At 41.8% G+C, this 27,895-nt stretch overlaps 2 protein-coding genes across 6 annotated transcripts; one reads left to right on the top strand and one right to left on the bottom strand.

Annotated features, from left to right (window-relative positions):
- Positions 1–238: 238 nt before the first annotated feature.
- Positions 239–19,807, bottom strand: LOC135490030 (protein Wnt-8b-like). Of its 4 annotated transcripts, none has more exons than XM_064775680.1 (7): positions 19,287–19,807; positions 19,143–19,176; positions 4,584–4,667; positions 2,301–2,439; positions 1,816–1,953; positions 1,259–1,401; positions 239–1,094 (listed from the first exon to the last, which is right to left on the bottom strand). In XM_064775680.1, the coding sequence occupies exons 1-7, from the start codon at positions 19,352–19,354 to the stop codon at positions 594–596; spliced, it is 1,107 nt and encodes a 368-aa protein (XP_064631750.1). In that variant the 5' UTR covers positions 19,355–19,807; the 3' UTR covers positions 239–593. The 4 variants fall into 4 exon arrangements, with proteins under 4 accessions (XP_064631750.1, XP_064631758.1, XP_064631768.1 ...); XM_064775688.1 differs by having other exon boundaries at positions 1,828–1,953; XM_064775698.1 differs by lacking the exon at positions 4,584–4,667.
- On the top strand, positions 13,066–27,201 carry LOC135490016 (solute carrier family 15 member 4-like). 2 transcript variants are annotated; one of them, XM_064775665.1, is made up of 11 exons: positions 13,066–13,144; positions 22,599–22,897; positions 23,237–23,335; positions 23,602–23,651; positions 23,839–23,978; positions 24,239–24,411; positions 24,506–24,696; positions 25,220–25,406; positions 25,744–25,902; positions 26,202–26,330; positions 26,748–27,201. In XM_064775665.1, exons 2-11 carry the CDS (start codon positions 22,600–22,602, stop codon positions 27,077–27,079), a joined length of 1,758 nt encoding a protein of 585 aa, XP_064631735.1. In that variant the 5' UTR covers positions 13,066–13,144; position 22,599; the 3' UTR covers positions 27,080–27,201. The 2 variants fall into 2 exon arrangements, with proteins under 2 accessions (XP_064631735.1, XP_064631739.1); XM_064775669.1 differs by lacking the exon at positions 13,066–13,144 and adding an exon at positions 21,544–22,097.
- Positions 27,202–27,895: the final 694 nt, after the last annotated feature.

Below are 27,895 nucleotides of genomic sequence, written 5' to 3'. Positions count from 1 at the left end.
ACGGGATATATGTAAGACCAACCAAGGTAGCCTGTAAATTATGAACCATCAGCAATCCCATCCCATCCCATCCTCTAATAGAGAGACTTGGAGCAACGTGCGACCCGCGACCCGCGACGCGCGCCGATTACGACAAGCAGGGAATCCACCGTTGCGTTTTGGCGGCGACAGACATGCGGTCAAGCAGTTCCTACATGTAGTAGTATAGTGTTAAGGATCGCAATTCAATCGCAATATCACAAACACAAATCGCTTATATTTGGAACGTGTGCGTGCATTGTATATATCTAAACTTAAACGCTTAAGCGTGTTCACGGACACTATTCATCATTTTTTGGGAACTTGAATGACCACCATGGGAGTATGTATCAGCACCAGGACAGGGAATACAGTATATATACCAGTCAAATTTCATATTTATTGTCATTGGTTTGACTAATAACGAGAATAAAGCCATAACTCAAGAAAACCGATCATAGGGAACTTCTGTGCTTTCGAAAATCTTTTCAACAATCGCAAGTCCCAATGACGGATAAGAGTTCTCACTTTGTGAGCAAATCAGAAATCTCGCCGAACCTATCAGACCCGCATTCTCAGTTCACCTTCGCACATGCAAACTTGGTGATTGTCTCTTTGCATGACTCGCACTTGACCGCACAACACCAGTGGAACTTGCAGTTGCAACTAACATGGTCTTCTATCACCTTTTTCTTGACCCGCAGTCCGCAGGTCTTGCAAAGGAATTTGCAACTCCGCCTTTCCCATCGGTCCAATTTGTCCCCTTTCTTCAGAGGGCGGACGCATTCCCTCCCAAGAGTCCCGTACGTCCCGGCGGTCACGTTGACCCGGCAGTAATCAGGCGACGACTCCAAATACAGCAAGTCCGTCTTCGAGATCCGCATTCGACGCTCAGAGTTCCGCGCGATGTTCAACTTGCCATCTTGGAAGTCTACCATCTTTGCCCGTTGGTATTTTTTCTTCAAGTAGCTACCCACTGCCCTGAACTCTGAGAGCTGCTGCCAGCAGGTCTTGATGGTGCAGGCGCCAGAAATACCGTGACACTTACAAGACATCTTCAGAGTCTTCCGAACAGCCTGAAATTCAAACAAGAATACATGTCTATTATGTTCAAACTGAATCAAACGAAGTTTGGAAACGGTTCTCGAGGTATAACATTGGTCCATTCATCATGTTCATAGTAGGTGCAGCTTTAAGTCCAATTGGCATCACTGCTCATTGATATCAACCGTCGCCTTACCCTTCTTCCTACGTCGTTGTTGTGGAGGTTCATGGTCGCTCTAGCATCCTTCCCTGTCTCTAGCGTGTCGACGAACTGCTTCGATATCTTCTCACCAAATCTTACATTGTCGCTACAACCACCCCAGTTCCATCTCGCCCCTCCTGAAATGAGTTAGAATTGGTTTAAACCTCCTGACGTCACTGCGAGCATGCATACATGACATCGTATTCTTAAATTTAACCTAGTTATTGCACAAGTTCTGATATTTCCGAAAAATCGACTTTGGCAGTCCCATGGTTTCATTTACATGTAGAAAGGAATTAAATCTATTTTTGAAGCGAATCGCTATTATTATCAATTAAATGGTTATTAGAAACCTATATGATATATTGATATTGACGAGTGACTTCAAGACTTGATAGGAAACACTGAAATGTCTTGCAATCTCATCCGTTTAGGAGCTGAACGGTAAACATACAACATTGCCGCAGATCGCCGTTAGTGCAAGTTGGGCTGAAGAGAAGGCTTTGTGCATAAACACCAAAAGCACATCATACAGTGTGCCAGATATTTACCGTGCTTCCTACCTGGTTGACCCTTTTTGCTGTCGTCACAGCTACATTTATCGAAGTCACCAAGGCTACAGTTCCGAGTCAGGGTAAACATGACCCCAGCGGAGGTGATCGCGTGGACAAAAGATGTCTCCTTGTTGGCTGCAAGGATAATGTTACGTGATCAGATTTCATCGGGATTATTGGGCCAGGCTCGCTCTGAAATTGCCATTGCTGTCATAGAATCATGTTGACGCTGCCAAGACAACCGCTTTCTCAGAAATTACTGCATCGTATTGCTGTCATCACAGCATCGCGTTGGCGCTTTCGGCCAAGAGAGCAGCTCTCTCGGAAATGACATTGCGTCTGGAAGACAGTAATTGGTCAACTTCGGAATAGCAACGATTATTTGCTTGCTTTGGTTTCGGCAGTTGCAAAAGCTACTGGCTATATACGGGTACTTCGTAAAAAAGTGGTATGAAGCCACTGTAGTCTTTGCTATGACTTACCTCTTGGAAGTGCATTGTGTGTGAATAATGAGAAAGTGTTTTCCGGACAGTTCCATCTGTCCCACTTGAATTGGTCCTTGCATTCCTTCACCCCGGTCTGTGCACCTGCAGCCACACTTTCAGAGAAGACCATGTACGCCTGAAATAGATTGAAACGGCTCGGTCAGTGTCAGTAGAGGTGTTCTGATCACCATTGGAACGTAATGTCTTTGAACCACAACCTAGGATTTTGGTGATTAACTGCAGTCAAAAACAGTGTGGAGCTAACACTTGGACCAGGCCGTTCTAAAACAAAAAGATGATTTCACCCAAAACCTCCACTCGTCTACTAAGGAGCAGTTTAGCTCCACCCTCGCAATGTTTGGTGAGAAAACCGATACCTACAGTTCGGTATCAATTCCTTTAACCACTTTAGTCAAGCTGCCGATACGGCGATACGTCACGAGAAGATTGACAGGTAAATGAAATGAAGACCCTGAGTATAACTCGAGCAGATGAGTTGATTAGGGAGACATGATCGAACCAGCATGGCGTCCAGACGCCAAGATCAATACAAACGAACATACATTACTTCAGGTTCAGTTCAAGTCGAACAAATCGTGAATGACCTGATGGTGGGGAAAGACTCGGATCACCACCAGAACTTTGACTTTTATGTCTCAACCTTCCCCTATAAATCTGCTCAGCAAGGAAATCACATGATAGTGTGGCATTAGCTGCTTGCTCCATCGTGGCGTCCAGACGCAAGGAAGTCACACGAACATGCTCGTTAATATTCTGTGTCTCCTATCTGACAAAATTACTATCGCCCTCCATGGTGGGCATAATTTTTATAATGTAAATTGCTTATAAGACTTTTAGCATACTCCGCTGCAGTCAGAATCAAAGCAAATTTGGATTTCTGTATTTAGATGAAGTCACCAAAATAGGACCCTTATCCATTACCAAACGGACCGCAATGAATTAATAAGATTCAATTATGAATTAAATTTACAAAAATCACCAACGTGTAAATTGGCCCTGAGCTAGCTATTTCTAGATGAACGTAGGGGGTGCTGAATTTATGATAGTTTTCTAACCCATCTGCTGGTAAATTGTATTACGTAACCAACGCGGGGTCCTATCTTGGAAACTCAAAGTGACAATTTTTAGCATCAGAACTCATCGATTTTAAGTGGACCGTATGATTTCATCTTCTGCTGGTGAAGCTTGTTTTGGTTTTACAGTTGGCCCCTCGAAACTCAGGATCAAGGGTCTGGCGGTCCCTCAGATAGTTTAGCCACTGGCCCTGGTCGGCTGCTTTCAAATGGCCCTGCCCACTTGTTACTGATATAGGCGGGATGAGGGGCCATGCTGCGCGTGCCAGTGGAAATGGCGGGAACGAAGGGTTGCTTCTCGTCAGTGGAAGCGGCGTGTTTGAATGTGTTCCTATCAAGGCTGTCTCAGTTATCAGAGGAATTTATGCTAGCATACATGTATTTAACCGCAGTGATATACGGTTTTAAAACGTGGTGAAACTGTGACCACCTCAGCGAAAGGCGCCAAGCAAAAGGCATTTTGTTGTTTTGGGCAATATCTATAAATTTAGTAAAAAGGAGAAAAAACGTGCGAAGTTAAACACACTCAAATGCTGAAAAGAAGAAACATTTTATTAGTAATGCCGCGCATGCAAGTGAGATGATATGAAATGTGAATGGTGTAGGGTGGAAGCTGGTAGAGCATACCGGCGTATCTGACTGGAAGTGTGACAAAGTCATGTGTACTATATGGGGCATGGGAATATCCTCTGCCATGGGAAAATGTGTTGATATACATGTATGTCCTAAAACTATTCGTTTCAGGGGACATGACTGTGTTAATTAGGATCATGGGGATTATGGAAGAGAGTAAGTCATGTTAGAGATTGAAAGTGAGTGATCAAAGAAATAGAGCTTCAAAGAGCAATTAAGAGATGATGCAATGATAGAAAAAAAAAATTCATATACGGTAATCGTTGCAATTCTTATTGCCGCTTTCAGTATCGACACGAACAACTAAACCCAATTTTGTTGCTATCCGCAAGAAGGCAGTTGGGACTTCCGGTCAAGAGTTGGCCAATCAGAAGACACCTATCATGCTTTTTCGTGTTTAGAGTGAGCCATGGTGCTTTCTTGGCTTCTGATTAAAAGCAAAAATCCCGAGTAGAGTCCCAAGTGAAAAAAAACATGCTGTCGCTCTTGCGCATCCATCACCGTGCTTGTAGCAATTCGCATCGACGTGCTCTTGAAGGGCAAAAATACATACCGTGGTACTTGAGGCAGATGATATGAACCTGTGATTTGATAAATCGGCCAGGCCATTGCTCTTGAAATGTCTTTTATTATACACCTAAAAAATATAGTTTTGATGGGATGTTCAGTGGTGAAAGCCAAGGTTATGTTGTAGAAAAAATTCAAAGGTACAGGGATTTGACTACACAAATTGTTAAAATGCTGCCTGTGTTTTCTGTGAAGAATGATGATACCTTGGCGACGACGACGACGACGACGACGATGATGATGATGATGATGATGATGATGATGATGATCATAATGATGATGATGATGATGCACTCGTGATAATTGGTCAAATATGGATGCATTGTTTGGAAGTTTTGATTTGCGAAATATACAAATTCAGTGAACTTGAAGAGACAAGGGTTGACCAGAAAAAAAGCATATAAGGCAAACCTAAGGCACTGACACCCGGTCATCCGCAGCTTCAGGGCCGTCTGCAACGCCGGAGAGCAATCGCCGCACGCACAGACGACACGCACAGAATTGAGCAGCCGACACCCGGAGAATGGTCGGACCATTTTGCGCAAATCAGAGATATCTTGAAAATAATGCATGGACATCTGACGTTGGCAGACTGTAATCCATCAAGTGTTTAGGGTGTATTAGGACAGATTCAAATACGTCCTGGTGGTTTGGCCCTCGGTATGTAGCTATATAGAAGGTTCTCAAAGCCAATTGTCCTGTTTCTATCTCGCAATTCTTCCCCGCCCTGGCTGTCATGTCCTGATAAGTCTTGAAAAATATCAACATCTGACGTTGGCAGACGGTATATGTTGTGGGTTTGGCAGATTCGACCAAGCTACGCCTTGGGTCTGGTGCGGCTAGAAGCTTCTCTCTACCAATTGTCCCGTTGTCTCTTACTCTCAATCTGCCCCGCCCCAGCTGTCTGGTTCTGACGGCTGAGTATTGAGTGATGTTGATCCGTCTGGACATATCGACTATCCAGTTACGATCGGAGAATCTGATATTGTGAGTCTGTCAAACAGGGTTTATCAGGCTTCAGGTGACACAAAGATGCTGAAGAATGCAAACAATGGTATCAGCATCAGTGCAAGGGATGAATCCTGTTTGTTTCCGCAACAGCTTTAAAGGCAGACTACCAAGAACAGGGCGGACGAGATTAAGTTGCACGAAGTTACCGATTGGTGTCTCTGGTATCTCTCTTGACAGATCAACGGCAATGTTCACGCGGTCTAGACCCCTGCAGTTCCCAGACTAGTCAATCACCCGTGCCCCTGCCTATGGTCCCATTTGGTTGGTCCCCTTAGCCTACCATTTTCGCCGACGCAGCTTCTTCCCGATACTAGACAAGCTACCTGATGACCTGAGGCCAATATAATTGATGAACTATTCCATTGATCAGCTTAATTGGTGTCATGTCATCATGCTGAACCGTTAGCATGCCTCTAGCTACACGGTGTCTGATTACTCAAATCGGCGAAGCAGACGATACAAAAAAAGCTCCAGTAAGTTGGCTAAATTGGCAGAAAATAGTTTGTCGACTTTTTATAATTTATATTGAACACTTAGTTTCTCTTGTTACTATAAAATTGTTAATTAGAAAGTATGGAACCTGAAAAGAGAAGCAACATGTCGGCGTTACCATAAACATAACTTTTCGCCAGCGGATTTCGCGAATAGTCCTGATTCACGAAAAATTTTATATGAAAATTGGGATAGAAACCGTAATCCGCTTTTCTGGAGATGTTTTGAGCTGATGATTCAGTCATTTTTTTCTCCGTCAATTTCTTATTCCGTAGATTACAGTGGAAAAAGACAAGGGATGCAACGGAAAAGAACAACGCAATACAGATTTCACAATGATTTCGGTGAAAGGGTGTTGGGGAATTGGGTAAAGCTAGTCGAATGGTCGGCTTCAATCTCATGATTACTTCTAAGATTATCTCCGGTAACGTCGCGTTATGAATGAAGTCATGGCCTTCAGTCTTTGGTAAAACACAAAAACAGTTTTCTCAGAAGTTGACCAGCTTGGTAAACAGCTGCAGTAACGCATCATGAAGAATACTGAGGCTGTTGGGATGACGGTGAGACACCCAAAAGCCGCTGTATCTGTGACCTCTTACACAGTATATCCGAGTATACGGGTAGAGTCAAGAGTTCTTTCTCGAACTCTCCCCGTATCAAAGCAGAGGATTAATCGCCAAGTAGGGCGAAAGTCCGCTGCTGGATGATCAATCATTAACCCAGGCTATGCCAATCAAGCTGCGAGCCAAGCCATCCCGCACGGCGAACGAGACTTCCATTCTTATCACCTAGAGACAAACACAAGTATCTTTGGCACTGATGGTGATTGGAAGAAGCTATTCCAACCGGTTTGTTTTGCTAAGAAAATTAAAGGAATAAACACACTTGGTTAACCAATTTGTACGCTTTTTCTATTAAGCGCGTTAGGATGGTTCGGAGAACCACGGGAGGACATTCTCCGGAAGATATTCAAATAATTGGAGCAGACAGTCAGTATAAGGGCAAATGGAAACCAAAACCTAATAAAACACTTATAGGTAATGTCTTCGTTTTTCCAGCTTTATTGCCAAGAAATAAAACATAGTGACGTTTAGATGTTCCCGAAAGGCAAATATCGACTTAAGTGGTAATCCGAGCACACCTTTTGGTCTTGTTTGAAAATTAACAGCAGTACTAAGTCAGCATATCATGATAGGGCCAGCTTCCCGGGCAGTATCAAGTATTGGAGTGAAACAACAAAATTGGCAAAAAAATCAATGCCATGTCAGTCAAATTTCAGACGCGCGAGGTTGATAAATCTGAACAGCTCAAGACGGGATTTCCAAATAGTGAGCTATAAACATGCAAGTATGTTAAGAAGGAACCGTGATTTTCCACCAACTTGGCAATTTACGCTGCCTACTGCTGTGTAAAATCACATTTCACGTACCAGCACCTCGACAAATAGTTTAAACTTCCTCTTATTTTCTTGCAGGAAGAAGTCAAAAGAAGAACGAATAGATGCTTCATGATACATGTACTAAATCGCTATAAAAAAAAGATTTAAAATAAAAACCTTTTTAAAAATCTGTTTCGCCATGCCAACGCCTCTTATTAAGATGCACAAAAATATAATGGCATGAAAAATGACAAAACCTGCATATGTGCGACGGACAGCATCTCTTTGACCCCGTCGGTATAATAGCGAATATGGCTTATGTATTCGGAAAACCAGCACAATAAGGGACTGGACTTTTAGTGCTGATATCTTCAACGCAGGCTATTAAACTTGTTTTTATAATCAATTAAACTTACATTCACCCGAACAAGTTTCCCCGCCCCTAACAAACGTTATGACACCTTTCACACAGTCCTGACCAAAACAGACACCAAGTTTAGAAAAACACAAATTGCGAATATTGCCTCAAGTCAACTCTAAAGTCATCTCCAATGTATTTTTTCTCCAAAATTATCCAATATTAGATTTTGGCTCAAGTCCTTCATTCTATCGTTGAATGGTTGAGCCATTGGAATGCCCACAGAGAGTATCTTTGGTCACCCCATACTTGAATCTTTTGAACACTGTCAAATTCTTTAACAAAAAAATCAAGTAGTTGATAAACCGACCAGACGACGTGAGAACCCTCAGCATTATTACTCACTTTTAATTGTGCTTTAATCTGCTCAACAGCACTTCTTAACACTCCAATGTTGCCAATAGAAAACACAAACTTTGTCGCTGTGACGAAACGAAATGGTACCATAATATTTACATATCGAAATATAAGGATACTATTCCAACAAAGATGTGGAATTTCTGAGTGGATTATATTCTCCACTTCAAAATTTAGGGCAGTCGTTTTATTCTTCAGTTAGGGTCACAGAGGGCATAGGGAATCACAAGTTGACTTCTTGGGAGACACGAACGGTGTGGCAGACGATTGGGTAAGCGGAAGAGAAGGCAGGGGAAGGAGAAATGGTCACATATCAAATAAGCGCTTATGAGCAACAAACAGACACTTGTAACGTCACCAGTCGCTTCTTTTCTCACTGTTTTGCTAATTCTTCCACCCTTTACTCAGTTTACAAATATTCCTCACAGTAATTAGGTTTGGTATGACCCATACTGGTCCTGTGGGTGGGATTTCTTCTACCTCGTTTACAATATTCTTCCACTCTGTTAAGCTTAATTAAGGGCCCTAAGTAGGTTTTGCCCATAAACCACCCCCATTATGCAGGACAAAAAGGGACCAGTCATTGGGTTCATCCTAATCTTCAAAGTATGCACTACTTTGGAGACTTCTCTCACTGGCCATCCATAAAACCATAAAAATGACACCGCCTATATGTACTTTTACAGTGATTCTCAACTCGCCACTTTCCTCCAGCAACAATCTGGTACTTCCGGTCGCCAGTTGGCCAATCAGAAGACGTTTATCATGCTTGCTCGGGACAGAAAGTATTACCATGAAGGATTTAAGGGGTTTTAATTGGCCAAATTCTACCGGAAGCCCTGAAAATTTGCTTGAGAAGTTGACTGATAACAAGAGGTAATAACGTAATTTCCTCTTGCCGATAGTTCATCAGTTTCTCTTCACAACATTTGAACTCGTAGCATTGCATTCTGGCTTGCATGATTGTGAACCTTTTATAGCACTGCGAAATGTAACTCAAAAGTAGCATTTGATATGTGTTCACCGCTGTATCCTGTTTGAAAGGAATGTGTCAAACCGCGGCCGACCCTATCGTTTACCCATGGCCATCATTTGGGTGGAGATTGGTGATAGTCATTTGTCATCAATGTCAACATTATTAGCATTTCCAACAAGTTTATGCCTATTTTGTTGATGAGTCAATCAAATATTCATCAGTGTTGTTCTCAAAATGCAGTGATTTGGCGAATAACGACGATTGTGTTGCGAAGAATGATCGCTTTTTGCAATGGTCGGTGGCAGGTGTGGCCGGAGGCAGACGACCCTTCAATTCCTGTCGTCTGTATTGACTAGACCAAGCGTAAACATCGCTGATCAGACCATGGTTCCAAAACGAGTGACATGTCACAGTAATTTTCCGCCAGATTTCCCGCAACGAAAGCTTTAGACCCATGCTACGCTGAATCCCAACGATCGTCTTTTTGTGGACAAAAATAGCCGTTCGGCGGTTTGATTGAAAGAGGCCAGTTAAAGGAACAAATGAGATGGTGAGATTTGCGGCCATTCAGACTCCCTCCGTGCTCCTGCATCAATGGTGTGAGAACTCACGCGGCAGTCGGAGACCCCGGAGAGCTTCCTTGGACTCTGGTGTGAGCTTGCCAGAGAATGCCGTCAGGTCCAGACTAAAGCTTTTGCAGAGCATTTTGCAGAGTTTCATATTTTTGGGTCGTGCATGTTCATCTATAGCGATGAAAAAAACATAATTAAATAGAGGCGTCAGTTGGTAATCTGTTAAGTGCATGGCTCATTGCTTTGAGAGCGATCGAGGCCATAAATGTCACTGCCAAAGTTTTTGGTCATCCATCTGCCCCTGAAGTTAATATCTAGCAGGCAAGTTCGTGGAAATTGGTCCGTCATCGGGCGAAAAGAAAATTTCTGCTTTATTTTCTGCAAAAATCCTAAAGAAATCAATGAATGTTTCAGTCTCCCGATAAACGTTCAATATACAGAGGTTCGGGAGACTTCTACTGATTGATGAGATTGGGGCTCACAGGCGCATTGAGATCAAACGCCAGCCCAACTGACAACGTCATCGGCCCATTTCGCGTCGTCTCTGCATTCTGCCGAAAAGAGACACTAAAGACAAGCGGTCTTCTCCAAAAGCATTCTTCAAAAATGGTTCCCAATTTAGTTCTACGTCAAACAAGATCAACTTGATGTTGCTCTTTTCGTGGTTCGTTAGTACTGTATATACAAAGCTTTGCCTAGTTTGTCTTATTAAAGCGGCCATGAAATTAGCTGCTATCTTGTCCGCTGTCTGATGTTTTTGTAAAGAACACGGCCATGTGGCTTATCGCCATGTGGATCGGGTAATGATACATTGGTATGCGACCCCACGTCTATGGCAGGTCGTTTGGGATTTCCTCCTCAAAACAAGTTGTAAAATTCGTATGTTGTGCTAGCACGGGCATGAAGGACAAAACATTCATCCCAATCTTAGCGCTAAGATACTGAAAGTTCTTAAAATGACTCTCTCAAAAAATTATAGGGTCAGATGCATGCTCGCTATCATCCTCGGCACCCAGTGGTTTTCCATATGCTCCAGCTCTCGCTATTGTATGGGACGTAGGAGTATCAAAAACCTGAAGCTCAGGATGGCTCGCTATCACATTCTGAACAAATTTCGCATCAGTGACCAAGCTGGACTGACATCATTTCAGATGACATACAGCGTCAGAGGCAGCACAGAGGGACCGGTTCAGCAGCTGGTTGAAGTGAAACTCCAGACCCAATAATCACGCTAATTACCCTTATGAACTGTCATCATGTCAAGACAATTCTGAAAATGCAAGCAAGTAGCGACGGAAATCACTTGAAGATAACAATTGCATGGAAAAACTACTGGTTACTCTATATGGCTACAGTGTTGCCAGTTCACTGATTATGGTGTTTATGACTCAGAAGTTCGCTACAAGAACGGTCGCCAACAAGTTGAAATTTTTGATTATAATAATCAAGATTTCTTGTTGACAATGCCACGTTGTCGTCTGCTCAACTGATTTCAGATTTGGAATGAAGTAGTACAGAAAGGCGGATATGATATATGGGAAAATTTGTATTTTTCTGCTGGTTTCGAGATCCGTATGTCGTTTGTTCAACGTGGTAAGATCCGCGAATTGGAGGGTGCGGAGCTGTTGGAACATGACAGGCAGGTATTCCCAGAGAAGGAACACATACTGCTCTCCTTAGAATGGTTAATTATTTTATATGTTTAAGGACGATTCCAAAGGAAATGCAAACTAAATCAGGCGAATGGTTTGGGCAAATGAAACGTAAAATTTTTATATTGCTTAGGAAAATGCCTGGGTTGTAATCCGGGTTGTGGAAGCGTTCACTTGGAAGAAACAATCGTTAAACCTCAGACAGCTGTTTAGACTTATAATCTTGTTTACTAGCCAAGTTTTGGTGACACAAAAACGCCGATGATCGCTGGATGAAATTTAAGACATCGCTTACCACCATTGATACCATCATAAAGCTAATTACTCAGTAATCAAACTGCAGAAGCTCGGGCCCTCACTCCCAAATCTCAGAAGGCCATCAACAGCTCGTGTCTAAGTTTAAGAGGAACCCCCCAAACTCGGGAAAGCATGCAGAGCTCAAGACCACCCGAAAAAAATTCTCGGGTCGGGGATATCTCTTGGATGTCCTGAGATATGCATCCCCGGGACTACTCTCTGAAACCGAATTCAATCAATTTCGTCTGAGCTTCTGCATGCTACGCCATTGCAAGGTAAAATTGAGGTGAATATCTTTACAGAGAAACAAGTGATTAGATTGATCAAGAGCAAAGCAGTGTTCAGCCACTTAAGAGAGATATTACCATTGAGATCCAACATAGAACGACGAAGTGGTAACCGGAAGTCAATAGTAAGAAAGAATGGAGCTTCCGCTTGGCGGTAAACTGTCCCTATCCAACAAGCACATGGTGCTGCAAATATTGAAGATTGGCACATTTCTAGGAACCGTATATTTACTGAAGCAACATGAAACATTAAAGCTGAACCGCCTCAATGGATGAATGATACTGAAACTTACCGGGATGACGGGCTTTCTCCAAGAAAATCTAATAAAGCGAGTGTATCCAATATTATCAATATTTGTTCAAAGCAACTGTTATTATTGTATCTTCGCCAAAATGAATAGATAATGCAAAACAGTTTCATTCAAGACCATCCCTTCATACAAGCTTAAAATGTTTCTTAATTTTCATTTTCAAAACTGAGTTGTTGATGTATCCAATTTGACAACATCAGTTCAAATGATAGCCCGGAGTCCCCCAAAGTTTCAAAGAGTTGGGTTGAATTGTCATCATCCCGGATGAGCTCTTAGCAAATAACGTGATAATGAGCCGCGAAAAGGCTCTCAACATATCGTTTGAGTAGATCAGCCACTTCGGCAGGAAGCGGATCATGGGCAAAGAATACACTAGCTCGTTAAAAAATTAAAGAAATTGAATTGAATGAATGGGCGCAGGGAGGGTTCACCACTTCACTAAGGACCGGCATCTCTCTGAAGCTCGCCGCCAGAGACCTGCCGGCCAATAGCAAAATGGCCGCTCATTCTAGCAGAAAAATTTGAGAACTTGAGCGGATAACCAAAGCAACGAAATGGAAAGAATTGGTTGTAAATTAGAGTTTGGGCATGTGACTATAACATACTTCAAAGGAAGGGAAGTTTTTGGTGGTGGGGACTAGCTGAGATTTTCATTTCAACATCAGCAGCAGATCAGTGAATCTCGCGAAAGAGAGAAACACACAAGATGATCGTCTGCTTGCGAAAAAGGGAAAACAACTGGAAGAAATGTTACGCAATCGTAATGAGGGGGAAATCAGTGGGAAAAAGAACCAAGGTATGAACGTCGATTTATTCCCCAATTTATTTTCGGTGTCTTTTAGATGTGAAATTACGGGTTTTGATTTCAGCTTCGATTTCACAGAAATCTGAGACGCGTTTTTGGTTCGGTCACGCTGATGTGTCAAGTTCTCCTAGTTTCTTGCCTAGGCTTACTTAACCCATTAAGTTTACTTAACCAGTCTTGGCTTTGCACTATTTTGGTACAGCTTTGAAACAAATCTTTTTTATGGCGATCTTAGTATCTTCGCTTTAGAAAGCAACACCTCGTAACCGCTGGCAAATTCATCACATTGGCATCACCTCCAGCAACTTCCTCTTTTAATATATATTATATACTAAGATACGTGAAACTTGAGTATGAACACATTTATATTTTATGATGGTGAGAAATAATGATTAGCTTAGGCTTTGTTAACCAAAATCTTTTTCGCGTTGGCGAATTTTGGCCTACAAATTCTCAAAGGACATATTTATTTTTGAAGGTGTTTAAAATCTTTTGAAAGGTGTTAGACCCTTAAGTTCTAAATGTTGTTTTCATATAGGATTAGTCTTGAAAATAGCTAACTTGACTTGAAAATATGTAGGCCTGTGATGTGTAATATTGGTGTTACCATGCTAAGTGGCTTGTAAACTACTGAAGTTCCTTACGTTCCTTGTGAAAAGGAATGTGATGTAGCTCCTTGAAAAATGTAATCCAACTTTCTCTATTCTCGGTCTTAGAATTTGCTCGGATCAATCAGAAAATTATAGACATCATGGACAATAGGGCGGGATTTATAGCATTTCTTTTTCGATATAGTATTTATTCATGCGAATTTCCCTTGAAAATCGGTCAAATGTGGCAAATGTCGACATGTTTCTTGCAGACGATTAGAAGCTTTTGACTGTTGATTATTTCTCGAGAACTTTTGAATTGGCCACACAGAAATAGTCTGTTTTTAGGAGAAACTGCAAAGGCGAAACGTTTTAATTTGTCATTGGTAACATAATTTTCATTAATCATGCTGTTTCATAAATATCTCGTAGTTGTATGCATGTCCGATTTCGGTTTAGGCTACTGTTTTAAAAGATACATGTATGATACTTTTTTTAAGAAGATTGAATTTATCACAGTATAGTAGCTTTGTGATTGCTTTACACTGGTCTCTAAAGCAACGAATTTGAAGAAAATCTCAGAACTATAGGTTAACAAAGCTAAAAACCTCTGGAACAAAGTTATTATTAAAATCCGGCGATTAATTGAAAGTTTTGAAATTTTTATGATCAATGCAGTGATTTTTTTACATCAATTCTCTTTGGACTGATTATTCACAGGAATAAAAAGCGCTCAGCGATTAACCAAATCAGTCTTAGGCAAGGTACTTTCACCCCATTTAGCCATTTTCTAGCTTATTAGCATTGCTTGCTTTACTTCTGTTTGAGTGAATTAATCTACCATTTTAGGGCAATAATTGACAAGTTACCACTCTCCGCCCTTCCATTGTAGTAAAGCAGACCTCCCTTTCAAGTCAAACAATCTAAACTCTCTAGAAGTCCCATCTTACCCAATATAGCAGTGTTTTGTCCAAATTTAGCGGAATAATGAGGCCGCGCGTGGCCGGTGCAATACTGACGAATATCACCCTCAAAGGCTCCGTTCTGTCTGCGCCTTTCTCCCCACCATACCAATCCTTCCCTCTCATCCCCATGTAAAGCCTCATTGAGCCCTTCTTACAGACCCTAATAGGCACTTTCCCACCTCTCAATTTACCCTTAAACACTTCAAAACTAAAACTTTTTGTACTTCAAGTGTTTCGCGCTAAAAAGATGTGTCTGCATGTAATTTTGAATTGTAAAACTCTTTAGAAATTTAAAATCCCTAATAATGTCAGGATACTTAATCCTCTCTAAAGCCTAATAATAAGTCTAGGACCCCCTACCCCCCCCCCCCCCCCCCCCAGTTTTATACCTAGCCTGACCTGTAAGGTATATGACCACATAAGTAGCAAATATCTTGTGAGGGCCTTTTAAAAGCGTTTGATCCTATTTGTAGAGTTGTTAAACACGGCACCTCCCGTGTTTCATGCCACTTGATCGATGTAAAAGGCAATTCTTGCCACACACGAGCAGAAAGAGCAATCACACCATTGCACTGATTTCAAATTTTACGAAAAGAAATCCGAGTGACGGCAGAGAATCAGTATGAACTTGTTGTAATCTGAATCTAACTGTCCCCGATTTGTTGGAGAAGTTAAATAACCATCTTGGCCACTGCACATGTGGTCCAAGGATACTAAATAACCGCAGAATCTGTCTGTATTCGTTTTCTAATAGCATGTATTCTTCAAATCTTGTTGGTCTACCTTCTCGGGATGTTGCATCACTGAACTGCGGCTTTGCGATATCGCAATTTTTCGCTTTTTCTTTTCTTTCTTCCTCTTATGCATTTTCTCTTTCCTGGATGATAGGTCTTGACAAACACCGTATACCATCAGGACTTGTGATGCCCCTTTCCCTCCAACTACATGAACATCGTTTTGTCATTGATAGTACTCCCCGAAAGGTCACCAATCCTGGTATAACATGATTTGGTGACCTGTCGCAGATTGCTGCAGTGGTGTTTCAGTGGTCCTCCGATGAACTTGCAATGGCATGCCATGCGGTATCCCCTCGCCACAGATGAAATGGCAAATGAATTATTTCGCAACTACTCTGATCAATTTCTAAATTCTTAATTTTTGCTGATTTACAGATATTGGTAGCTATTCGCAACTTAAAATAGCTTTACATGTCGGCCTATTTGTAAATAAATTCATGAGAATCTTTCTTAATTCAATATTTTTTGAACGGTGATGGGAAAAGATAGGTCGTATTGCCTGCGAGCGGGACTGGTATCGACAAATCTGCTGTTGTTTTCTCACAAATCATAATAAGCGGAATGACCAATGTGCAGTCCCCTGGAATAGGTTGATTACCAAGAACTTAGCCTAAACTCTTCCTTAGGTTGTCAAACGAGGCCTAAGTAACTCAACTTGCACACAGGCAAAACACGGACAAATTGGCCGTTAAATGGAATGAGCAATGGACTTCCTGTTGAAGAGTTTCAAATCAGGAACTTCCATTGGTCTGCTTATAGTATTTCATTAGGATTGCCTATACTGTATAGACACAAATCGATATGGCCAAAAGAAGAAATTATTAAGGTTTATAAATAATAATGGTTTGTATAAAAATATACCCGAGGCCCATTGGTGATTTTGTTGTTTCAGGGCGTCAACTTCCAAAGCATTTCCACTTATTCGTCATCAATTAAAACATAAGTGTTTCATTCTCCAAGAATATCCGGCAGCTGCGAATTCCCTTTTCGACTGACGGCTGGTCCTTTGTTTTCGGAAAGAGTAAGGATAATATGGAACTTTTGATGAAAAACACGTCTCTCGCAATACTATATGCCAATACGAACAGTAATAATTGTTGTTATGAAAACTATGAAAATAATGGGAGTTGTATTAACTATAGCTTTTTCTTATAGTAAATGGTTAACCTATACAGAATATCAAGTTCTGCATGCTATGCGGTGGCTTGAATATGGTATAGACGCATCCACATGGTGATCGCACCACTGACTGCTCACTTGCGTCAGCAGTATACCATGGTGATGAACATGACTTTCCCCAGTTAGCCGATGAATGCTAGCAAACATGCTTCTTGAACCAGGAAGAAACCCTATTCCTGTTACCTGAGGACAAGGCGGAAATCGACTGCCCTCGGTGCGAAATGTGAGGCAGCTAATCCGAGTGGAAAGCGACAAGGTACGAGTGCTACATGGCTTTCACCCTTGCGCTGTCGAGTTCAGAGAAAGTCTGCTGATCAGTCAGGATACAACAGAGCGATAAAGTGCACTGTGAAGTCAGTTCAACTTGAACCCAACTTGAATTTATATATCACCTTAGAAAATCAAAGTGTAGTTTTTCCAGCTCCAGCAATTTAGCGGTTGCACTATATGATGATAAACATCGATGCACTTTCTTTGTCATTATTAAGGAGTTTGAGGCTTTAGTTTTTTTAGCACTCGGTTTCGTAAAAGGCTTTACGGAGCAACTTCCTCCACTGAACAACAGAAAGGTGTAGCAAGCGTAAAAGCGGTAGTGATTGTTTACCATGTGATAATGTGAAGATGGTACACAACATGGTCATTACTTGATAAACTCAGTTGGGGGTTTCTGCGCTGTAGAAGAGTTGCCAAGAATGCATGTGGAGTTTCCGCAAGATTCTGCACCTACAAACATGTAAAATGGTAAGGTCGTTCTCTGAGGGTGTTAAGGGGAAAGCGTCCGAATTCGGTCAAAATCACCCGGCACGTGGTTTCTCTGCAATGTCAAACACCTGCATTCATTTGCGATAATGGTTTTAACCATTTTAACCATGTTAAAACATGGTTAAGTAACCACGGGTAAAGAATGAGAAAACAAAAGCGTACAAATCTGGCGAAGATAACGCATTTGCTTTTCCAAAAAGATTCTTCGTACAATATATTAGTACAATTATTTTCTAAGTGAATGCGACAAAACGCTCAAGCTTTCTGCCAATATTACACTCCTTGATAAACCTTAAAGTCCATAGTAATCATATTTTCCAATATATAATTGAGATTGACTAATAGGACAATTGAAATGAATGCTTTGAATAGCCGACAATTGACTTCCTTTGACCAAAAACCCCAACTATAAACTTAAGACAATTGAAAGTATGATTGGTAAGCGTTTCCATAATCTTAGGCTTAGAAGTCTAAGAAGGTTGACGTTTTCCGACCCATTTATGCTAACCTGAATGTTGACTTAGCAATGTGTGCAGCGTATTTTTAGAGTGATTTCTGGAAATAATTTTCGTTTTGGTAACTCGGAACTCGGATATGCTCTTCTTAAGATGAGGGTAGTACAATCAAGCCTCTGTACGTTTAAAGCCATTTCAGTGCAGAAAAAAACTGGCAATAATGCACACACAGAGAGCAAAAGATCCGTGTTGGCATGTATATGTATTAGTATGTTGTTATAACCGTGGAAGCCGGAGTATGGTCCTTAATTCAATTTTTGAGCCGAATTGCAAAATAACTTAATTACGATGAAAAATAGTTGTGAAAATGATTGATGATCACTGGAACATCCAAATCCACCGATTGTTTTTATAGGCACGGCGTGGTATACATGATCGGGAATGTAACTTATTGAGTGTGTAATGGGGTAGACACAGTACGCCATCACACCAAATTAAGCATAAATATTTACCACGGACAATGATGGTACACCATCAGACAACTATATTGCGACGAGAACGACAACAAATTCGGAAGGAACTTGTAGAGAAAAAGAGGAATTTACTAGTATACGGCGGGTTTATCGTGAATATATCAATCACCTAATCCAAATTACTTGTACATGTATATAGATTGAGGCGATCTCCTATACTTGATATCACATTGAAATCGTCCAGTTTCACAGCTGATCCCGTGATCCACACTGAAATTCCTTGTGAACTATCGCAAATCATCTTTTCTTCTTTTAAAATACGTCAATGAGAACGAAAATCACGGAAACCAAGGTTAAAAGACTGATCATAATACACCAAACATCTTGAAAAAAAGGACAATTCCGCATTCGAAATTCTGTGATTTTTAAGGATTCCAAAACCAATTTCTTGACGCATAATATTCCTTTGTCTCATCATATCGAAGGACAAAGGAGGAGAGATACGAAATTGAAATATGACAGGATTTGTCTAATGATGACCGTCTGAGACATCTCTGACCTAAAGTAATGATGTATGTTGATGACCCGAAAGGTAGCCAACCAAGGACTAATCACAACCCTGCCTATGTCAAGTGATGTTAACATCAAAGACTGAAAGAAGCCTTTGATGTTCAGAATAGCCGCGATGCATCCATAGATAACCACTTGAACACTCATGAGTACACTCTCAAAAGAAACTAAAAATAAAAAACGAGTTGTCTCTCCTACCTTAGGGCCCGTCATCAAAAAATTGTTAAGTGACCTGTAAAATATAGAAAGAGAGTTGTCGGTGATGCTGTGTTGTCATTCAGGGGTTCTTTCAATCGGAGCAGACGATAATTTGAGAGATTTCGCGCCATCTTCTGAACTTACCAGGTCTCAATCTCAATTAGTAAAGAAACAAATATTGTGTACACAAAAATCCAAGTGTTATTCTGCATTTTGAAAGAAAAAGACTCCTGTCTATTTTTGAGTGTCGAAAAGTGGCCCTTTCTTGTCAGATTCGACGCGTTGAACTCAGGCTAAAAAGTTTACACGTTAAGTCCCAGAAACGGCCGAGAGGCATAGCCATATGCAGATTATGTTTCATACTGGCCAATCAAATTAAATGAAATCGGCACATCAAACGGTGTCCTGGTGGCGACCACTGCGATTGCGCAAATCAGTTGGCACGTGAGCGTTCCAAGTATTAGCCTCAAGACTACCATTCAAGTGGAAAGAAATCCATTCTTCTATAATCCGTTCACCGCCGCCGAAAGGTGCTGCGCATTTTTCCACATCCCGATGTCGCCCCCTTCCATTTCCTGACTGGAATGACTCTATTCCTTAAAAGCATTGCTTTTAAACCAAGGCTAACATGTTCGAAGAAAAGCTAGCTCTTGGTCAGCTATTAATCCATTGATATATACATTGGTGTTGGCGTCCTCCGCGGGTGACGGAGATCATGAACTGTACTGAACTGACACGATTTGTGAAGGCAGAGAGGAGGCGACACATAATTCTACATAAGGAAGATGCATTGAAAACTGAGAAAATGCATAGAAATTTATAATGTTGTGTTCTTTTTATCAAAATGACTCATTGAATTCATTCCTATTGACGCGCACCCGGGAAAAATCGTCTCATTCAGTCGCTTCCTCCGGTTATGCGATGTGTTCAGTAAATTCCATTTTTTATTAGTAATCTTTGGAATGCTTGTGCCTTTTTAAGCCCCGCACCTCAATCTCGTTTGCAGGAGGTGAATCTGTATCCATATTGGTATATTACAACATTAGTAAGACAGCATCAAGACTCCTGGGTAAATGTTATCCAAGCGAATTCGGGTGAAGTTTAGTCATAACGGCTTCTGCAGGTTTGCGCTGGTTGCAGCAAACCACCATGCTGATGGATGGAAAGTTGTCCAGCTTCCCCCGGTTGCAGCAGATGATCAGAATTGCTATGGGTTAAAAGTGGTTCAGATTCTGATCATATACGCCGCTTGCAGCAGACGACCAAATTCACGGTGATGGATGGATAGAAAGTGGTCCTGACCAGCTTCTGATTTTGCGGCTTGCAGCAAACGACCAAATTGGTGATGGATAGAATGTGGTCCAGCTTCTTTTTTCGCCGGTTGCAGCAGACGACAAGAATGGTTGATGATAAATATGGAAAGTGGTCCAGCTGACCTTCAGGTTACAGCAGACGACCACGGTGATTGATCATGGGTAGTGGTCATTTTCAATAACATTACTTGCGCTTTTTATTTTGCTCTTCAGTATATACACTCCTATTGGCAGCTGATTTTATACTTCTTGTCATTCTTCCTCAATACACAATACAAAGGCGAAGCCGAAGAATCCGCTGCCTCCGTAGCGTATTGACCGGCGGCCGATTGATAAGTGTCTTGCTGGTGGTGGCAAGATATGCAATCACTAAAAGAAGACTCCAAAGGCCTTTTCCCCTACCTGATGTACCAGCAATAAGATGTCAGTGGTATTATGTTGGGCAACCGAGTTGGTCATCGTCTTTTCGAAGCCCTTTCAGCAGTTACTTCTAATTCCGGTATTTTTATCGACAACTTCCGGTTGCGGTTGTTCGAATCTGCGAAGCATGTTCATTCAACTCGTTGAACAATGCTACTTTATTTATGAACAGTACTATAGAGTAGAGAATACTCATAGCACAAAACAAAAGATAAAAGTATTCAATATTCAAAATCGAGCATCCGAAAAAACGTGACCACTGTGTCAAAAAAGACAAAAGTAGTTTATGGATAAGGTCAGATTATCATAATATTTGATATAGTATTAAACAAATACTAGCTTAACCCGTGCTCTGCACGGTGGTTGAGGGAGCTTATATAAAATAAAGTGTCAGTTTCATTTGTGGTGAAGTTGTTAGGAGCGTTTTTTGCGTACCGGTATCTTGCCGAGAATGTGATGGTGTGCGGAAAATGTCATAGATTGATCTACAGTATTTCTTTGAAGACAACGTTCCGTGTTATGGTTTTGTCCTATCGTAGAAACAGGAATAGGCGAAACAGGAATTAGGCGAAACAGGAAGTAGGCGAATCAGGAATAGGCGAATAAGGAATTAGGCGAAACAGGAATAGGCGGAACAGGAATAGGCGAAACAGGAATACACCGTGAGAAGACCGGGGCGGGCAGGTATATGCCTGGTCTATTGAATGTTTTTCATTGGGCCTTGCTGATTGTAATTGAGTAGGCAACGCGCACTGGGAACTGTATTCGTTGTAGGGTGAACGGCAAGTTGGCGTCGGACGGCACAAGTCTAATCCTGGGTATGAGTGCCCTAACTGCTGAAAACAGCTCTGAGGCTGCCTGGCAGGTCAAGTAACTTACATATTTTCCTCATAGATAGCAGCACTTGCTGATGATGGAGGTGGCCCATTCATAGGGCAAAAATCACGAAAAACAGCATATTCCGATGAAAATTTGGTTTCGAAATGTAGCGGATCGTCGTCGGGACGTCCAAATACCCCGAAATAACCCTCAACATGGCCAATTCATTCAGTGGTTTCAGAGGAGATAGAGCAAATTACTCTCCAGACGTCTCCAGTAATAAGATATAGATACTATCATTTGACGTCACGACTCTTAATATCACACTTCCTTGTCACCCAGTGCAGTTCGTTTGGATAATATCATACCCACTCCAAGGAAATTCAGAGTCTGGACGGGATAGGTATGGGAAATTGAAGTGAAAGTTCATTTCTAGGATATGTTCTTCATATTACACGTATTCCCCAGTTGGCAATGGTGTTCTCAGCACAGCCCGCGGTTAAGGCAAGCTACATGATAATGTGTTCCCTCTTTAACGGTAGTCAGTATATAGGTTTCGTTTGGCTGCGGAAGCGAGTTAATGTGAGTCTCACTTTCTATTTGCTTTTGTGTCCCGCAGTTTTTTTAATTGTCTTCCCAGTAAACGATACCTTATATAGCTTGACATTCTGCAAATGACATTGTTAATTTCTTATATATATATATATATATATTCAGAATGGCCCAGGCAGTATATAGGTTTCGTTTGGCTGCGGAAGCGAGTTAATGCGAGTCTCACTTTCTATTTGCTTTTGTGTCCCGCAGTTTTTTTAATTGTCTTCCCAGTAAACGATACCTTATATAGCTTGACATTCTGCAAATGACATTAATAATTTCTTATATATATATATATATATATATTCAGAATGGCCCAGGCGACTGAAGAGACACCTTTAAAATGCTCTGTAGACATGCACCCGGGAGATGACGGCGCAACCACCAGCACCACAACCAGGGACAGTGTCACAACCAGGGCGGACAGTTTCTTCATCAACACTTCTTCCTTCAGCCGGAATGCCAAACTCGCTACTTTCTTCATGTTTTTTACCGTCTTCCTTGAGCGGCTGGGATACTACAATGTTGGGAATAACCTTACGGTGTTTGCCAAATTTGGATTAAACTTCTCAACAAATGAGGCGGTCACAACCAGTTCAGTTTTCAGGGGTAAGGCAATATTGATACATTCCCTATCATTCCAGACGATAGTGTTGATATATACAAACATTTACATAGACATTAAATTCCACTGTATGGTACCGTAGGCTGTTTTAGAATATAATGTGGCAAAATTGCAGCTCTTATATCTCGGAGAAATAGAATCTCTAAGACAAATCCTTATGCAAAGAAGGCCATTGGGATACCTGTCTCATTTGACAACTCCCATGCAGGGTCCTGACGCTTCGGCCACTGGAGTCTTTGCCAAAAGTAACACCTGTTTTTCTGTATCGGATAAATAGACATCCACCCGTTGGCATTCATATTCATACAGTAAGTTGTTTGCAGGCACCAGTTACTTCTTGCCTCTCTTCGGGGGAATTTTGGCAGACTCTGTACTCGGCACCTATCCAACGATATACGGAGGACTCTTTCTGGAGTTAATTGGTAAGAACATTCTACCCGGGCACGAAGTAGTTTGTGAATGAAGAAACGAAACTCATCAGCATCAGCATCAGTATCAGCATCAGCATCAGCATCAGCATCAGCATCAGCATCAGCATCAGCATCAGCATCAGCATCAGCATCATTGTCCGTGTTAGCATTGGAAATTGACAATGTCCACGATGTGGCCTTGTCACTGAAACTTGCATATTGCTCGACATAGTGAGGTCGTCCTTTTAAAAATAATGCCAATCACTTTGCATTTTCAGGAATGCTTTTCTTTTTGGTGCTGACCAGCATTTCAAACAGCATAACGAAGGTAGGCTTCATCAGATGCAGATCATCGACATGAGCCCGCAACTTCCAATTTATATATATATATATATATATTGCAAACATCAATATCGCATGACCAATGGTAGAGCGCATCACACTGATGAAAACATACTTTGCGCGCTTTGTGTATCCCATCAGTCATTGGATTTAGATATACGTTTTCCTTTCAGTCGACGAAGCTTGGCCTTGTCTTTCCCGGGCTGGTCTTCATCTCGCTTGGCCAGGGCTTCATCAGGGCCAACATCCCAATCTTCGGAGCGGAACAGCACGGGAGCCGGGGAGAAGAAAAAGTGGACACTTTCTTCAGATGGTAAGTGACATTTTATGGTGTTCGTCCAGCGAAGCGATAGAACATTCTTTGCGGTGGTTTGCGGCTGCTGTCAACACTCTACGTTTTTTACTTCACATAACCACATTTGCTTTGGTTTTGCAGGTATAACCCAGCAGTATGATCCAGTAGTAGGACCCGACGGCAACCTGAGTTCGATTCGCCCTATACGTTCCATCAGTCTTCGATGGCGGGGCGTTTACTTTTCAGGCGCTAGGACTAAAAGGTTCTTAATTTTCCAGGTACTATTGGGTGATCAAGCTTAGTGCTTTCTTCGCCATCCTGCCATTTTCTCTAATCCTGAGCGGACCAGAGGGCAACCTTAAAGATGCTATCGTCCAACTTGTCACCATAGGACTCGCATTGACTATCTACATATTCGGCAAAAAGACTTACAACATCGTGGCGTCGGAGGGTAAGTTAACAGAATGCAATAGAAGTTCCCTAGTTCTGGTTAATAATCTCCAATACAATTCTGAAACTCGCCGCTTTCAAACTCTTACTTTCAGGTTCGACGCTCTTCCAACTGTTCAGGACATTGTGCCTAAAGAGGTCCTATAGAGAAGATGATGAACTGACCATCGAGTCCACCCTTCCACAGCATGGGGTGGGCATCCAGGAGAGACAACTCATACGACATTTAGTTGAACTGGTCAAAATTTTTGGGTCCCTTATGCTTTTTATCACCGTCTACACACAGGTAAGAGAAGCCAGACACCACATTCTTAGTGTTTGCTGCAATCATTACCTCCAAGTGGGGTGGTGGGAGGCAAGGGGATTTTGGAACTGAATCGGCAAGATGGCAAGTTTACGTAGGACCCTAAATGGGAAACTACTCCACCACTCATATATCCTTATTTTGATCAACTTTTCACCGAATTTTAAGACAAATGTCGCAGCCAGTGTCTGTATGAAGACATGTCACAACCGCTTTCGACGAACTACTGGTCTTAATCCGTGGGTAGCAATCGTAAATATCTTCCCCGGGAAAGTCATCTTATCTATTGTAAGGGTGAAAATGTTGGTCCCCACGTCACGCTATCTTGCGGCATTTATAGAAAAAACTGCTACCTGCCATCCAGACTTGGGCAGGGGAGCATATTTCCATCATAGGATCCGGGAGTGGTGTCTGACATTTGTTTTGTTGTTCTCGTCCCTCTTTTAACTAATGCACACATTGCTTGTAACATCTCAGCGACTTATCGTCCTCTTCTTCCTCTTAGACGGAGTCCACCTACATCATCCAGGCCAGTCATATGAACACAACCATGGGTACAGTCCATATCGCAAGAAGCATCATGCCCATATTTGATTCCATCATCGTCCTCACGATTGTACCAGTGGTTCATTTCTTTATAATACCCACGCTGAAGAAGTATGACAAGAAGCCTGGGCTCCTCAATAGCATCGGTAGGTTTTCTGTACAAGTGTTCAAGAGAACACTGAGAAGAAATAGTACACTGCGTGGAACTTTGCAGAGACATTGTCACAATCGGACGAGTGGAAACATTATGAGTCACAATCAAAACAACCAGTCAAACGTCAAAATCATACGAACTGTTGGGCTGTAAAATCGACTGTCTTCCTGTTCCAGCTGTTTGTGCCATTGTGGGATAAATTGTCTTCCACCTCCATCTGAATGAGGTGTCATCCTTTTCCAACCATTGATAACGTCCTTGATAAATTCTCTTCCTTGTCCATGGCCAACAGTTGGCTGTCGACCTCAACGAGTCATTCCCTTTTCCAGCTATTGGTTTGGTATTCTCCACTGCCTCTGCCCTTGCTGCCGCAATCCTTGAGGTGGTCAGGCACTTCTACCATGACCGTGGGGTGATACTATCAGTATTTTGGCAAATCCCCCAGTTTGCATTGATGGGAATAGGAGAGATATTTACTATGATATCAGGTGGGTAGACAAATCCAGCCATCAGTCGACCCATTTTCAAGACCATTCTTATTCACCTTCCGAAAAGTGTTGACCAACTTCCTTACTTACCATTGCACAAATGTGTACTCCAATAGCACTGAAGCAGTCCATTAAACATTACCAAAAGAAATGTGTTAATGACACTTTACTAGTTTTAAATGAACTACCAGTCTTATGGACAGCAGCATCTCTTGGGCACAGTCTTCTCAATAGTTATCATCTTCTGAGAACTGAATGCCCTGTCTCATGAACTGACTTGATAACTTCGTGTTTTGCAGGCCTCCAGTTTGCCTATCTGGAGTCCCCCAAAGGCATGAAGGGTTTCGTGATGGGGCTGTTCATCTGTTCATGGGGCCTGGGGAGCTACCTGGGGATACTGTTGACGTGGATTGTCAATTGGGCTTCAGGTGAGATATGGGATTTTTCATTTATCCATGGGAGATCGTCTGCTGGGAAGACAGCTGCATTATGAGGGATGGACTTGTTCATCATCTTGTTCAGGGGGTGAAGATTCACCAGGCCTCGGGATACATCTCACATCACCCAGGCTTTAAGTTGGGGATGAGCTCGTCTATTTTTAAGCGAGGGAAAGGATGGAATGATTGATGTCCCTGGGCGTTAGTAGTTGTTACCTTGGGACAGACACTACATGTTTATGGCATGGGAAGTGGAGGATAATGGGCATGGGTTGTGGAGGTTTGTTGATCCATTATTGGGTCCAGGAGTGTTACGGTAAATCCAGAGCCCATCCCAATTACACATCGATACAGAAGAGAAAAACAACGTAATCAAACCATCTACTAAAACTGAATATTATTTTTCAGGTGACATCTGGTATCCCGACGACTTCAACAACGGCCATACAGAATATTTCCTATTTCTTCTCTCGGGCCTCTCTTTCATTACATTTTTCCTTGTTAAAGTCTTCGCTCACGGATACATCAGCATCAACGACAGAGTAAGACTTATAAATACGGGACAAGCCACCCAACATGAACACCTAAGGACTACCAGCTCCACTCCGAGGCATAGCACATATGATTCATCTTCATTGAGTAAGTCATCGAGTGAGGACGAGGACCCAGAATTGAATGAACAATTCAACCAATTTTTAGAGAGAGGGCGTGTTGGTGGCTCACCACCACCTTGCCCTTGAAGTGGATTTTGGGAACATTTCTGAGGAAACACTTAAACATTTGTGCAATTTCATTTCTGTTTGGTTTTTACACGGCTGTTGTCAGTCTTATTCTGGTCTCATTGAATTAAATTATCATAACCAAACACTGTTTATTCAAACTCATTCCATTAAAGGTGCAGTTTCATAAGAAACAGATAAAAACACTGAGCAAATGTTTAATTTCTTAACCTTTTCTAGTTTATTTGCTGTTTTTTTACAAAAGCCGAATTGCTAAGATTGTCATGAAGATAACAGACAAATTGAAGCTTTTAGCTATTAACAGCAAGAGAGCATGACAAGGTCAGCAAGCTCTCTGAAATACTGCAAATCCCATTATTTTGAGAGTCATGTTGTAAAATTAGGGCATTTGGGAGAAGTCGCGGGAGGGGTGAACTAACATATTTTTTCGAAAACTTTAATCCTGGCGGAAACCCTGAGTAATGGGTGAAGGGAAATACTGTGTTCTTTAAATGTGGCACCTGCATTGAATAGAGAAGCAGTGCCAGTGGGGCCATCTAGTTGAAGAAGTTGTGATGGCTCCTGACCCACTTTACAGCAAAGAATAGTAAAATGATGTCATTTTAAGCAAGTTGTGACAGAAAAAATGATGGGATTTACAACATCTCCAACACATGCTTTGAATCAAGTTTTTTAACTTCAGAGGACAGCCAAAAAATAGTTGAAGTAACCTTCGACATTTGTGCACGGAAATGGACCCTTGATCAAGAATAACATCAAAAAGGATCGCTAATCAATTTCTAATAACATCCAATATGACTAATGTACACACTCCTT

Source organism: Lineus longissimus, chromosome 1 (assembly GCF_910592395.1).
Source record: "Lineus longissimus chromosome 1, tnLinLong1.2, whole genome shotgun sequence".
Taxonomy (NCBI): Eukaryota; Metazoa; Nemertea; class Pilidiophora; order Heteronemertea; family Lineidae; genus Lineus; species Lineus longissimus.
This window is presented reverse-complemented; position numbering and strand designations above follow the sequence as displayed.

Bases quoted from the DNA above. Each gene is read 5' to 3' on its own strand.
- LOC135490030 (XM_064775680.1), bottom strand. From the start codon at position 19,354: ATGCAGAATAACACTTGGATTTTTGTGTACACAATATTTGTTTCTTTA. The intron at 19,177-19,286 runs GTAAGTTCAGAA...TATATTTTACAG, and splicing joins CTAATTGAGATTGAGACCTG to GTCACTTAACAATTTTTTGA. The intron at 1,402-1,815 runs GTAAATATCTGG...AACTCATTTCAG, and splicing joins TCAACCAGGTAGGAAGCACG to GAGGGGCGAGATGGAACTGG.
- LOC135490016 (XM_064775665.1), top strand. From the start codon at position 22,600: ATGGCCCAGGCGACTGAAGAGACACCTTTAAAATGCTCTGTAGACATG. The intron at 22,898-23,236 runs GTAAGGCAATAT...AGTTGTTTGCAG, and splicing joins AACCAGTTCAGTTTTCAGGG to GCACCAGTTACTTCTTGCCT. The intron at 24,412-24,505 runs GTAAGTTAACAG...TCTTACTTTCAG, and splicing joins CAACATCGTGGCGTCGGAGG to GTTCGACGCTCTTCCAACTG.